This window comes from Anguilla anguilla, chromosome 7 (assembly GCF_013347855.1).
Source record: "Anguilla anguilla isolate fAngAng1 chromosome 7, fAngAng1.pri, whole genome shotgun sequence".
Lineage (NCBI taxonomy): Eukaryota > Metazoa > Chordata > Actinopteri > Anguilliformes > Anguillidae > Anguilla > Anguilla anguilla.
The window spans coordinates 22,840,464-22,855,489 of NC_049207.1; the positions used below are offsets into that span (position 1 = coordinate 22,840,464).

The 15,026-nt window shown below is 49.9% G+C and overlaps 1 protein-coding gene across 1 annotated transcript in view; it reads left to right on the top strand.

The window, feature by feature from the left end:
* The window catches only part of rbpjb (recombination signal binding protein for immunoglobulin kappa J region b), a 55,647-nt gene that overhangs the window by 32,943 nt on the left and 7,678 nt on the right, over window positions 1–15,026 (top strand). Inside the window, exons 2-6 of the mRNA XM_035427339.1 lie at window positions 3,111–3,149; window positions 8,428–8,523; window positions 11,470–11,635; window positions 13,095–13,269; window positions 14,578–14,715. Of these exons, the coding sequence (XP_035283230.1) occupies window positions 3,111–3,149; window positions 8,428–8,523; window positions 11,470–11,635; window positions 13,095–13,269; window positions 14,578–14,715 (614 nt within the window). The remainder of the gene's footprint in view (window positions 1–3,110; window positions 3,150–8,427; window positions 8,524–11,469; window positions 11,636–13,094; window positions 13,270–14,577; window positions 14,716–15,026) is intronic.

Here is a 15,026-nt window from a genome sequence, read left to right on the forward strand (position 1 = left end):
GACGTATGAACAGTCATTCGGGGGCAGTTTTATTCTCTGACCTTTTACCCACTGTCTGCATTGGTTTTTACATGAAGGGCGGGGGAGGGGAGGGAGGGGGTGCAGGTGGGTTTGTAGGCGTGTCCAACATGCTAATTGGGTGTGGTTTAGCATGATGACAAGAGGACGGAGTCTAGAACTTTCACATCTATTCAGCTTTGTAATGTTGTACTTACAGTAACACGAGCGCACAGTTTTAAAATAAGCAGGAAGAAAGAAAGGAAACTGGATTTGCATCTGTCGAACTGCTTCTTCTGTAGTGAAACTGTTAAACGATGTTAAGTGCAATGTGTTGTTTTGACTGTGCAGGCCTCAAAGCTGTTTGAGGCAGGATAGGCTGATGATGTCCTTCCTCTGTGTTCAGTTATTCTTCAGACTGCCTTCAGCACCGTTCTCTACAGGTTTCTGAGAGACTGAGAAACGCTGCTACTGCTGGGAAAAGCGGCTGGTTTTCCCAGGGAGAGATAGTCTTTTCATCTGGAATTTTACACATTTCACTGTATCACGCTTTTGTGAATATCCTCCCCTGATAGAAGTCTGAACTTCAGGGCCACTTTTTAAATGAAAGCATCATTTTGTACTGTTTTTTTTCCATCTTTTATGCTGCCCAGCACGAAACTGTAAAAGTGGCTGCTATTAACTGGGATTGAGAGTTTTTGTGACTATCTGTCACTGTGACCTTCATACGCTGTGACTGTCAGACACTGTCATTGACCGCAACTGTCAGACTCTGCAGCTCTCATGAACCGGAACGGCCAAACACCTCATCTGTCAGACATTGTGTCTGACACACCCTGACGCATGAGCTGTGACTGTCATGCACTACAGCTGTCGGACAGTGTGACTGTGGGACGCTTGTCTGTCCGGCACTGTGACCGACAGACACTGCCTGTCCTTCACTGTGATGGCTGGGACACTGGGACCTATAGACACCGAGTTAATGTGACCAATTTTGAGGTGATGCCACTACTCAGATCAGAGATTGAAGAAATTCAGATGTTTGTTCTGGTGCTGTAGAACAGCTGGAATATAAAAGACAGAGCCAGATATTGTACACCGCCCCCTAGTGGATGGATGTCTTTCCTTCTTTTCCACTGGCCTTTTTTTTTTTCCTTTGGCAAAATATTAAGAGCTATGGCAAAGTGTGATGGCAAAGATGCTTCATTTGAATTGTGATTTTTCTTCCCCCTTCAGTTCACGTCTGACTTTCACATTGGCAGTGTAGTATAATGGCTAAGGACTTTACAGGTTCAATCCCAGGTACTTAACCTTAATTGCTTCAGTACATATCCAGCTGTGAATGGTATGTAAAAATGTGTGTAGGCTATGTCGCTCTGGATAAGAGCTCTTGTTAAATGCTTGTAACGTAGCCTGATGGAGTGGAGAGCATCGTGGCTCCTGGTGAAAACGCTGTTCCCCTTGTGTGACCGGTGGCCTTGGTAGCAATTTTGTTGGTGTGTGCAAACAGAGATGAACAAGTGATAAGCTCTGTCGTCTTATTTTTGAAAGGGGAGGTTTGGGTGACCACATGGTGTAGGGGATATCTTACTGTATCTCACAGTGTGAAAGTAAAAAAAATGAAATGGAAAAATAAAAAAAAATAGTGAAGAATTGCTTCCTCTGTTTGTTTGTGTGATAGCAAGGCAACGTAGCTATAGCTACGGGCTCTTTCTCATAACACGTGTGACCTGGCATTGTTGAACTCTAATGTGGTCGCTGTGGTCCATGTTTGGTTGAGAAGGACGGTTCATCTCAGAAACGTGTTGAGAGGTTGTGAAAGGGTGTGGAACGGATGTGTCATGCGAAAAGCAGGAGTAAGCTAAGCTTTCTTCTCTTACCGCGTGTGTGTACTCGCCTGTGTGTGTCTGCCTGCTTAAGTTTGTGTTACGGTTGTGTGAACAAGAAAGCGGGAGTTCTGTCTCTTCTGCACGTGTGTTTGTGTGCGAGTGTGTGTGAACATGAGTGTGTGTGTGTGTGTGTGTTTGCGTATGTGGGTATGTGTGAGAGAGAGTGTTTGCGAGAAAAATTTATGTGTGTGTATGTGTTTGTGTTTGTGTGTGTGTATGTGTGTGAGAGAGAGAGTGTTTGTGTCTGTGTGTGTGTGAGAGAGAGTGTGTTGATGTGTGTGCGTACGTGTGTGTGAGAGAGAGTGTTGATGTGTGTATGTGTGTGCGTGAGAGTGTTGATGTGTGTGCGTACGTGTGTGTGTGAGACAGAGTGTTGATGTGTGTGCGTACGTGTGTGAGAGAGAGAGAGATTTATGTGTGTGCGTACGTGTGTGCAAACGTGTGTGCGAGAGAGAGAGTGTTGATGTGTGTGTGTGTGTGTGAGAGAGAGAGAGAGAGAGTGTTGATGTGTGTGCGTACGTGTGTGAGAGAGAGAGAGAGTGTTTATGTGTGTGCGTACGTGTGTGTGTGAGAGAGAGTGTTGATGTGTGTGCGTACGTGTGTGAGAGAGAGAGAGTGTTTATGTGTGTGTGTGTGTGAGAGAGAGAGAGAGAGAGTGTTGATGTGTGTGCACGTATGTGTGAGAGAGAGAGAGAGTTGATGTGTGTGCGAGAGAGAGAGTGTTGATGTGTGTGTGCACGTGTGTGTGAGAGAGAGAGTGTTGATGTGTGTGTGTGAGAGAGAGAGAGAGAGAGTTGATGTGTGTGCGTACGTGTGTGTGAGAGAGAGTGTTGATGTGTGTGTGTACGTGTGTGTGAGAGAGAGAGAGTGTTTATGTGTGTGCGTACGTGTGTGAGAGAGAGTGTTGATGTGTGTGTGTGTGTGTGTGAGAGAGAGAGAGAGAGAGAGAGAGAGAGTGTTGATGTGTGTGTGCACGTGTGTGAGAGAGAGAGAGAGTGTTGATGTGTGTGCGAGAGAGAGAGTGTTGATGTGTGTGTGAGAGAGAGAGAGAGTGTGTTGATGTGTGTGTGAGAGAGAGAGAGAGAGTGTTGATGTGTGTGTGTGAGAGAGAGAGAGAGAGAGAGAGAGAGAGTTGATGTGTGTGTGCGTATGTCAGTGTGTTACAGCCGTGTCTCAGAAAGCGAGAGTAAACTGAAGTCTTCTCTCTTTTGTTTTCCTCTGCAGGAAGTTCGGGGAGCGCCCTCAGCCACAGCGCCTGACGAGGTAAGGCCCCGCCTCCTCACCCTCAGGACGAGCCCGTGCTCTTAACACCTCTGCTATCGCCTCCCAACACCGCCACAGGCCTCAACACAGTCACCTAACGCACCACTTAGGTCCCTTCTGAAGAGCACGATGCTCTGGGCCACCCTGGTGTGAAGTGGCGCTGTATAAAATCCAAACAGAATTGATTCATTGAGTGATGGCCAACACTTGTCTGACACAAATCTTACTATATTTCCTCTCATTTTTGATGTGCCCTGAAGTACTTGTATGCCGAGTCCCCACAGCATTGCGGCCTTTAACGGGCGTTAGAAAAAGGTTACACACGTTCACCGTTCGGGTGCGGTTACTCGGGCAACGGATGTTGATTTTACGCGGCGTCGCGATTGAACTGCTTAGCAAACGATTGGCGCCAAAGCTTTGTCTCTCCTGGGAGTAGACCCTGCAGCCCCTGGGTTGCGAGGCCGCGTGGGCCGCGCCGTGCAGACGCCGCGCTTCGCGGTTTGACTGTTATCTGCGTTCTGCCGCCAGCAGTGCGAGGGGCGCGAGACTGAGAGCGTGCGCTCCATTACGTGCTCCCCCCCCCCACGCCTACGATGCGCTTGTTTAGTTCCACTCCCTCCTGTGTGTTTGCTCTGGAGGGCCTAGATTCTCCTGGCCTTTTTTTTTTTAGGGAGGGCCGGGTCATGAGGTCAACACTGGCAGGGCTGTGGGGGGGCCGCACACTCTGCGGGTGTAGAGCTCATTTCTCCATTAGTGGCAAGGAGCCAAGCAACCGTGGGCAACCGTGTTTCTTGCATGCGTTTGCTGACATGCGTTTTGTAGCCTACCTAATGTGTGGGTTACTGACCTCTTTTGTTTCTGTCTGGTTTATGCCTTGATGCCACCTATCAATAAAGCTTTGTGTTTTTTTTGATCATGGAGGCTCATGATGAAAAAAATAATATTAGCGCCAATGATGGAACTTGTGAAAGCTGATGTCAGTGTGACTTTATGGGCACACTTTCAGACAGACAGTATGGAGGTGTTTGTGTAGCTGTGTGGTGTACACTGTATTGTTGTGTGGGGTACACTTTGTTTGATGTACAGTGCTGTGAAAAAAGTATTCCTGATTTCCTTTATTATTGCATATTTGTCACACTGAATGGTTTCAGATCTTTAGGCAGAATGTAATATTAGGTAAAGGGAAGCTGAGTAAACACAAAAAAACATTAAATATTATTTCATTCATTTAATGAAAAAAGTTATCACATACCCATATCATCCAACCAGTTTACCTAGTTTAATTTGTAATTGGATTCAGCTGATTGAACACCACCAGGCTTGATTGTAGCCAACCCTGTTGAATCCAAACCACATTCATATTGAACCTTACCATCAGAATGGTAGTCACTGCAAAGTTTCTGCAGCAGCACTGTGCCACGATCAAGGGAAATTCCAAAAGAGATATGAAAAAAGTTTAAATATATCAATCTGGAAAGGGTTACACAGCCTTTTCTAAGGCTCTGGAACTCCACCGAACCGCAGTGAGAGCCATTATCTCCAAATGGAGGACACTTGGAACAGTGGTGAATCTTCCCAGGAGTGGCCGTCCTGCCAAAATTGTTTTAAGGGTGCAGAGAGAACTCATCCTGGAAGTAACAGAAGATTCCAGGACATCCAAAGAACTGCAGGTCTCTCTGGCCACAGGTAAGGTCATGTTCATGACTCCACAATAAGAAAGTGACTGGGCAAAAATGGGATTCTTGGGAAAGGAGCAAGGTGGAAACCACTGCTAACCATGAGAAACATCAGTGCTCATCTCACATTTGCAAAAGAGGACCTGGCTGATCCCCGAGCCTATATCTCATCTCCTTTTGGGATAATGTTCTATGGACTATGGATTCAAAAGTGGAACTTTTTGGACAACACTGATCCAACACTGATGGAGTAAAGAAAATGCAGCATTTCTGCTATAAAATTTTGCCTAAAAATCTGAAACCATTCAGTGTGTCAAATACGCCATAGTAGAGGAAATCAGGAAGGGGGCAAATACTTTTTCATGGCACTGTACGCTGTGTAGCCGTATGGCGTGTACGCTGTGTGTGATGCACACTCTGTCTCTCTCAGTGTTGCTGTTATGTTGGGCAGTGAGCAGCGTCATGTGATTCTCTTTCTGTTTGGGAAGTGATACCTGTTTTATTGAGATGTGTGTGTGTGTGTTTTTTTCGTTATGTTTGATTATATGCGTGCATGCGTGTGTGTGTATCTGTGTGTGTGTGTGTGTGTTCATGTGAGTGTGCGTGTGTGTGCGTGGTTGTGTGTAAGGGGCGTAGAGTGACCCTGTCCTCTCTGGGTTCATAGGGGGTAGAACCCCCCCCCCTCCTTCCCCCTCCCTAAACTCTGGGACCTCTCTGCTAAAGACGCTGCGACAGATGCCCTGGGCAGATGCTTGTCTGCTCTGTTCCTAACCCCCCTATACACATGCATGCACACACACACACACACGCACACACCACACACACATACACACACACACACACACACACACACACAGACGCACACGCACCACACACACGCACACGCACACACACACACACACATACACACACAGACGCACACACACACACACAAGCAGGCACACACACACATACAAACACACATGTGCACGCACACACACGCACAGACACGCTTGTGCATGCGCACACACACACACACACACAGGGCAGCTGCTGAATTAATGATGAGCTTCTATCTCTTTTTGTCTGTCTGTCTGTCTGTCTGTCTGTCTGTCTGTCTGTCGAGGCCATTTTCTGTATCTGAATGAGGTGTCTGTGACTGGCTCAGTTGATCTGGTTTCAGTCTGAGTGCGGGCTGCCCCGGTGCGAGTGCGTTAGACGTGTCTGTCTCTGTCTGAGTGCGCTTGGCATTTCTGACTGCGCCCGTCTGTGAGCCTGTCTGAATGCGCTCTCTCTGTCCTCTGTGGGAGTGGGAGTGGCGGCGGGTGCCAGTGAAATTCTCGTTTCCCTCCTTCCCCGTCTGAAATCAGATCAGCTGTGATTTTAGTCCTCCGCACATGAGAGGTGCGGGAAGTTCCCTAACTGTTGGCGGCTTCTGCCGCCTCCCCTTTCTGTGAAACCGTCGTCAGTTTTTTCAGTTTCACATGCTGTCGGTCCCTCTACTGTTCTTTCCCCTCGCAATCCACTCTGCGTGTCGGGCCTGTAAATAAACTGGGGCCAGGGAGAGAGGAGGCCTGTGTTGGCCAGCGTGTTTAGGGTGCGTTGACACCCTCCATTTTGGCTCCTGCCTAACCATCTGTTGGCTTGATGAAAACAGGGCTGTAGAGAGCAGTTAACCTGCCCAATCTCATCCTCCTAACCATGTAACTGACACTAAAATGTTACTGGTCAGTGATGTATTCTTTTCAGTGATGTGTACTGTGTGACCTGTTGTGCGTAATATTCACTGGTGTGGCCTGTATAATGTAAAATAGTCTCTGGCTCTCCTGTATTACTGTGTAACCTGTAGGGTGTTAAAGAGTCACTGGCTCTCCTGTAGTACTGTGTAGCCTGTAAAGTGTAAGAGAGTCATTGGCTCTCCTGTAGTACTGTGTAGCCTGTACATTGTAAAATAGTCACTATCTCTCATGTAGTACTGTGTGGCCTGTACGGTGTAAAACAGTCACTACCTCTCCTGTAGTACTGTGTGACCTGTAACAGTAATAGTGTAATAGTTAGCACTTTTTTATTGGGTAGATGCCATTATGTGCTTGGTTAACTTGCATAATACATAATACAGCAGGATGTAATGTGTAGCACAGGCAGCCCTGCTGGAGAGCTGTAGCTGCATTGTTACAGCTGGGATTTGTTGCTGTAACCGCTGCTGCTCCAGAATAATAGTCTGGATGTGAAAGCAGAGTACGTAGCAGGGCTCCTGGGCTGGCTCAGTGCTGTGGGCAGGTGGTACACACACACACTGAAATGAGAGGAAGGTGGAGGTGTGTTTGCCTGCCTCTGTGTGGCGGACATTGGGAATGAAGGGGTCTCCTGGCCCCCCTCTAAATAAGTGTGCTCTGACGGTCTGACTACAGGGCAGTGGGTTCCATCACCCTCTCCTCTCCTCTCCTTTCCTCTCCTGTTCTCTTTCATTTTTAGGGTAGTGTGTGGTGGGGGGGGTGGTGGTGGTGGGAGTTAATGTAGTCTGAGGAGGTGGGATTAGGGTAGTCTGAGGTAGGGGGGGTTAGGGTAGTCTGAGGTAGGGGTGGTTAGGGTAGTCTGAGGTAGGGGGGGTTAGGGTAGTCTGAGGAAGGGGGGTTAGGGTAATTTGAGGTAGGGCAGTTAAAGTAGTCTGAGATTGGGGGGGGGGTTAGAGCAGTCTGAAGTGTGTGTGTGGGGGGGGGGTTAGAGTAGTCTGAAGTGTGTGTGTGTGTGTGTGTGGGGGGGTGTCAGGGCAGTCCATTTTCCATAACAAAAGGCCGTCTGTAATGTGCGCGATGCCGGTCTTGGTTGAGCGTGGCGGTGTGTTGGTGTAGGGGGGCCCGGGGGCCGGGGGGCCGGGGGGGCCCGGGGGTCCTGGCCTCGCTCCGCGTCCCTCTCCACCGGCCCGCCGTGTCATGTGTCACCGACATCTGCGCGAGCAAACCGTTTCTCCCCCTCCCCTCCCGTCCCCTCCTCTCCCCCTCCTCTCCCCTCCCTCCCCTTCTCATTTTCTTCACCCCTTCTGTGACCTCCGACCCCAGCCCCGCGGGGTGTGGGTAGCATGCCGCTCGTACCGGGTAGCGCAGCTAACGCTCACCGCAGCGCTTGCCGTCTTTGCTCGGCGCTGGGGACGAGCTCTGCGTGTCGCGCTTGGGAGTGTGGGTCCCGTCAGTCAGGCAAGCGTTCGGCAGTGGGTCCGCAGGAAGCCGAGCCCTGCTTCTCTGAAGTGATCTGAAGGGACGTCTTGGCTTTTTTTTCCTCCCCTCTTGCTTGCTGCTCGGTTCTCACTGCCCTGGCTGCTCTGCGGGTTTCTTTGTGTTTGTTCCCCCGCAGTGCTGAGGTATTATAGCGCTGCAGATTAACGCAGTCCAGTTTTCTTGTTAATTGAATGGCTCCCCTCGTGCTGCACAGGGCTTTTCCATTAAGGACTCTGTAAGTTATTGTTCCCAGTGAAGGTTGTTCCACACGCGGTCTCTCATACACACTGTTATGCATACATGCAAACGGTTACACATACGCATGCCACATACACAAGCAGATATTGTTGTACAGTTGATTTTCAATGGGTCTTTCTCTCTCTTTCTCTCTCTCTTTCCCCCTTGCAGAGAAGCCATGCGGAATTACCTGAAGGAGAGAGGGGATCAAACAGTACTAATTCTACACGCCAAGGTTGCACAGAAATCTTACGGCAACGAAAAGAGGTAAGACATCAGTCAAACCGCAGACTCCGCGTTCTCTGTTCAAAAGGACCTCACACTGGAGGACTGTGCATTCAGGCCTGGGGGGGGGGGGGGGGTTGAGGGTTTGACTCCAGCTCTGTTGATCTAGCGATGGCACCACTTCACTGCCTCAGTTTCTACTGCAGGCTCAGGCGTGGGGCCACAGGCAGAGTGTCACTTTGCGGCCTGGTCACACCTTCACTGGGCTGGCAGTGCAGGAACCTGGCCCGGGCCCCCTCAGGGTCTCTCTCTCTCTCTCTCTCTCTCTCTCTCTCTCTCTCTCTCTCTCTCTGACTGCGTCAGCGGCCCCTCCTCTTCCCGGGCCGGTCGGGGCCGAGCGGTGCGTGCGACGGCTTCGGGAGTATCTGCCGGCTGATCTGCGCGGCGGAGCCAGACTTGGACGCTGGTCTTGTTTTCGCGGGGGGTGGGGTGGGAGGGAGGAGAGGGGAGAGGGAAGGGACTCTTTCCCTTCCATTTAAAGTCAGTGAGCCGCGCGGCTGCTCCGGGTAGACCCAGTCTCCGCAGCAGAAGAGCCGTGTGGGAGAGCGGAGGCCTTTCTGCCCAAACGCAAAACAACGCTGTCGCGCGCACAAACGCCACGCATGTGCATATGCACACACACATGTGCACGTACACACACACACACACACACATACATGCACACATGTGTACGTACACACACACACACACACACACACACACGCACACATACATGCACACGCACGTGCGTGCACACACACACACACACATGCACACATGTGCACGTACACACACACACACACGCACACATACATGCACACGCACGTGCGCGCACACACACATACACACAGACACGCATGCGCTCACGCACATAAAGGCAGGCACACACGTACACGCGCGTGCATGCACGTATACACATATACATGCACACACACACGCACGCATTCACGAACACAAACATGCGCGTTCAAAAAATTATTCACTCACACTCACCCATACTTGATATGAGGCCCCCTGTTTTCTGTGTATGGGACTGTGTGTGTGTGTGGCTCTGTGTATGTGTGTGTGTATGTGGCTTTGTGTATGTGTGTCTGTATGTGTGTGCATGTGTGTGTGGCTTTTTTTGTGTTTGTGGTTGTGTATGTGTGTGTGTGTGTGGCTGTGTGGCTGTGTGTGTGTGTGTGTGTGTGTATGTGTGGCTCTGTGCATGTGTGGGTGTATGTGTGTGTGGGGCTGTGTGTGTGTGTGTGTGTGTGTGGCTGTGTGCGTGTGTGGCTGTGTGTGTGTGTGTGTGGCTCTGTGCATGTGTGGGTGTATGTGTGTGTGTGTGTGTGTGGCTGTGTGCGTGTGTGGCTGTGTGTGTGTGTGTGTGGCTCTGTGCATGTGTGTGTGGCTGTGTGCATGGCTGTGTGCGTGTGTGGCTGTGTGCGTGTGTGGCTGTGTGTGTGTGCGTGTGTGGCTCTGTGCGTGTGTGGCTGTGTGCGTGTGTGGCTGTGTGTGTGTGTGTGGTTGTGTGTGTGTGGCAGTGTGCATGTGTGGCTGTGTGTGTGCATGTGTGGCTCTGTGCATGTGTGGGTGTGTGTGTGTGTGGCTGTGTGCATGTGTGTGTGTGTGTGTGTGGCTGTGTGTGTGTGTGGCTGTGTGCGTGTGTGGCTGTGTGTGTGTGTATGTGTGGCTCTGTGCATGTGTGTGTGTGGCTGTGTGCATGTGTGGCTCTGTGTGGCTGTGTGTGTGTGTGGTTGTGCGTGAGGTGAAATCACAGTGAGGGTTAGGGGAAGTTGTCTGATAGCCTTTTGATTTGGCAGCACAAGCTGCATTTGCGTGGCGTGTGCTTTTAATTTCCTGGAAAAGCCCCGTCAGAACCGGCGTGATGGGGAGAGAGGGAGGGGGGGAGGGGGGGAGAGAGGGAGAGAGGGGGACAGTGGAGAAAAATAAGAGAGAGAGGGAGAGAGGGGGAGAATGGAGAGAAAAGGAGAGAGAGAGAGAGAGAGAGAGGGGGGGAGAGGAGGAGCCGGTCTTTCCCTCTCCCTTCAGGATGTGAAAGCAGACAGGTCTGTAGAGATGAGCTGCAGTTCCCCTCCTGTCTGAAGTAGGGAGTGAAAAAAAAAAACCCTTCCGCTAAATTCATCACCGAATGACAAATCAAACGCCGGGGCTCGGCGCGCTTCACTTGCCAAAGAGAGGAAAGTAAATGGGCCAAGCCCGGTTGCGTAGTTTGGTCTGTGGCTTTATTTTCAAATGATTTTTAGGCACGCAGTTTTTGTCCTCCCCCCCGGTGCCTCACGTAATGTGACTAATAGCTGAACCCAGAGATGATTCGCCTATTTCTCATCAAAATACCCCCCCTCCCTTCACTCCGCCCCCCTCCCCATGTCTACCCCGATTGGCCTGCCTGAACGTCTTCGTTCTTTGAGCTCAAGGGTTTGACGAAGGGAAACTGTTTTTTTATTCACCGATAAATCATAGCGTCTGCGCGTGTTTTTGAGATTTTCCTGCGCGATGGTGTAGGGTGTGTAATGCTGCCATCTGGTGTTGGTGTGGAGAACTGCTGTGTGTGCGCTGTGTGTACTACTAAAATATGAGCTGAATAGCAAGCCTCTTTTTTTTGTTGCAGCAAAGCGTCCCCAAGCGGTGACGTTGCCTGTAAAACATCTTTGTGACAGTATCTTAAATTAAATTGCTGTGTGTGTGTGAATGAGTGTGTTAGTTAGTGAGTGAGTGTGTTAGTCAGTGAGAGTGTGTTAGTGTTAGTGAGTGTGTGTGTTAGTGTTAGTGAGTGAGTTTGTTAGTGAGAAAGTGAGTGTGTTAGTGATTGTGTGTGTTAGTAAGTGAGAGTGTGTTAGTGTTAGTGAGTGAGTGTGTTAGTGAGCAAGGGAGTGTGTGTGTTAGTGTGAGTGCGTGTGAGTATGTGTGTGTGCATGTGTACTGACTGACTGTGTTTTTGCTCAGGTTTTTCTGCCCCCCTCCCTGTGTATACCTGATGGGCAGCGGTTGGAAGAAAAAGAAGGAGCAGATGGAGCGGGACGGCAGCTCGGAACAGGAGTCTCAGCCCTGCGCCTTCATCGGCATCGGGAACAGTGACCAGGAGATGCAGCAGCTCAACCTGGAGGGAAAGGTGCGTACTGACAAACTGCATACTCTGTGAGGACCGCAGGCTAGCAACAAACACACTCTGCGTCAGTAATGCAGGGCACCAGCAAACACACTCTGAGTCAGTACTGCAGGGCATCCAGCAAACACAATCTGCATCAGTACAGCAGGGTACCAGCAAACACACTCTGAGTCAGTACTGCAGGGCACCAGCAAACACACTCTGCATCAGTACAGCAGGGTACCAACAAACACACTCTGCGTCAGTACAGCAGGGTACCAACAAACACACTCTGCGTCAGTACAGCAGGGTACCAACAAACACACTCTGCGTCAGTACAGCAGGGCACCAGCAAACACACTCTGAGTCAGTACTGCAGGGCACCAGCAAACACACTCTGCGTCAGTACAGCAGGGCACCAGCAAACACACTCTGAGTCAGTACTGCAGGGCACCAGCAAACACACTCTGCGTCAGTACAGCAGCGCACCAGCAAACACACTCTGAGTCAGTACTGCAGGGCACCAGCAAACACACTCTGCATCAGTACAGCAGGGTACCAGCAAACACACTCTGAGTCAGTACAGCAGGGCACCAGCAAACACACTCTGAGTCAGTACTGCAGGGCACCAGCAAACACACTCTGTCTGTACAGCAGGGTAACAACAAACACACTCTGCATCAGTACTGCAGGGTACCAACAAACACACTCTGTTAGCACAGCTGAGTACCAACAAGCACACTCAGAACAGATGTGTAGCAACATGTGCCAAAATAAACACTCTGTTAGCACAGCAGGGTATCAGCAAACAGTGTGTGTCAGTACGGCAGGGCACCAACATGTATAATTGTAAAGTCATGTATGGACCAGCGTCACTGTTTGCTGTGGTATCCGCAGCGTGAGAAAATGTGTGTACCACAGTACACACTATGTGAAGTCAATCAGAAAATACGTAATGCACGGGAATAGGGTCCCGGGCTTCTGTCAACCTGTTCTGAAAGCCTCTAATTCAGTCCTCAAATGGCAAGATGCCGATGCAGCCCCCTGACGAATCCGGCTCATTTAACGATCGCCAGCAGCGATCCCACAGCTGCGAACGAATCCCGCTAATTACGCCTGCCCTCGCTAGTCGCTTCACTGAGCGGCGACTGCGACTCGTTCGCCCACGACTGAGCGGCCTTCACTGTGTATCCATCCTCATTTGACTCTGTGTGGGCGGCAGTGTAGCGTGATGGGGAAGGGACTGGTCTTGTAACCTAAAGGTCGCAGGTTCGATTCCCAGGTAGGATACTGCTGTTGTGCCAGGTACTTAACCTGCATTGCTTCAGTATAAGTCCAGCTGTATACTTGGATGCAATGTAAATGCTATGTAAAAAGTTGTGTAACTCACTGTGGATAAGTGCGTCTGCTAAATGCCTGTGATGTAATGTGTGTGGCTGCGGCTAGAGCTAATCGCTAGGCCTCCCTTTCCCCTCCTCTGCAGAACTATTGCACAGCCAAAACTTTGTACATATCGGACTCAGACAAGAGAAAACACTTCATGCTGTCCGTCAAGATGTTCTACGGCAACAGCGCCGACATCGGCGTCTTCCTCAGCAAGAGGATCAAGGTCATCTCCAAACCTTCCAAAAAGAAACAGTCCTTGAAAAACGCAGACCGTAAGTACGCCCCCTCCCCCCCCCCCCAATCCCATTTTAAAGTCTGTTTCATGCAACACTGTATGTATCCCCTGTTTTATTGTTCCATGAGTTCAATGCTAATTGTAAGCATTCCTGCTTTTATGGTCTGATTCCCATGGGTTAAGAGGAAGGACACAAGAAAGGTTCATAAAAGGGATTGACAAAGTGAACTATGAGAGGTCCTTCAGGTTGAGTTCTGTTAGTACAACGAGGGGACATAAATGGAAATGAACAAAAAGTAAATTCCGCACAGACGTTAGAAAGCATTTTCACGCAGAGAGTAGTCGCTGTGTGGAATAGCTTGCCAGGTCATGTAGTACAGGCAGAAACTCTGAGGGTTTTGAAGACCAGGCTTGATGCGGTACTAGATGCTATCTAGTTCGTAGATAAACCAAGCACTAGGTACACTTCAGTGGTTGGAAAATGGTGAGCATTGTTGGGCTGAATGGCCTGTTCTCGTCATTATGTTGTTTTGTTATGTTACGTTTTATTATGTTTTGTATGGATACAAGGCTTCCAGCTGCAGTGATTAGCTTGACAGGAGTTGCCCAATGTTTCCAAACATTAGACACAAGCATGTGGAACCACTTTCCTCACAATCGAAGTGAAAACACAAAGGAAAAATTTGTATGCAATGGAGTGTCAGGTCCTCTGGGTAAAGTTCTACTCCGTCCTGCTAGATGGCGCTGTAGTTCAAAACTCTAACATCCCAAGAACTTCAGCCCGCGCTGTGGGCAAAAAATAGCATTAGCCTCAGACATATTATTTACAGTGTATTTATGTTCACTCTCTTTTTTTATTGTGACACATTTAGCCGTCTTCTTATCTGGTGGTTTGAACTTGTGTTGCATTTGAGGCTTGTGTGCCTTTGGATAAAAATGACCTGTTAATCTCCCTGAAGTAAGCCCAGCTCTCCTGGGAGTGGTTAATGATTAAACCGGACAATACACAGGGTGCCTATGAAAAGCTTTCATTTGACTCAACAACCAAAGGAATCTTTTCGATTTTTTCATTAGATGTAATATGAGTTAGCCTAGCTTCACCTTTGCCATTCACATGAACAGCCACGTATGTTTGTATGTATGTATACAGAGGAGATTGTTACGATAAGCATACACATGCTGCATGTGTGATTATTCTCTCTCTCTCTCTCTGTCTCTCTCTCTCTCTCACTCTCTCTCTCTCTCTCTCTCTCTCTCTCTCTCACTCTCTCTCTCTCTCTCTCTCTCTCTCTCTTTCTCTCACTCTCTCTCTCTCTCTCTCTCTCTCTCTCTCTCTCTCTCTCAGTGTGCATTGCATCAGGGACGAAGGTGGCGCTTTTTAACCGACTTCGCTCTCAGACCGTCAGCACCCGCTACCTGCACGTGGAGGGGGGCAACTTCCACGCCAGCTCCCAGCAGTGGGGGGCCTTCTACATCCACCTCCGTGAGTGCACCGCCAGAGCGCTCCGCACCCCCCACCCGAACCGTGCACCCCGCACGCACCGCACCCCAAACCGCACTCCCCGTCCCGAACCCTGCGCTTTACACGCCCACCCGAATCATGCGCCTCACACCTCGCCCCGAACCGGACACCCCGTCCCAAACCCTGCTCTTCACTGCCTGCCCCCGGCCAGCCGCGCCAACGCACAGAAATAACCCCCCCTCCCCTTCCAAACGCATACCCCACACACACTAACGCATCACCAATCCCCGCCTATGGTCCCTCAAAGTACACGAGCTCACGCTCCAAGTGTC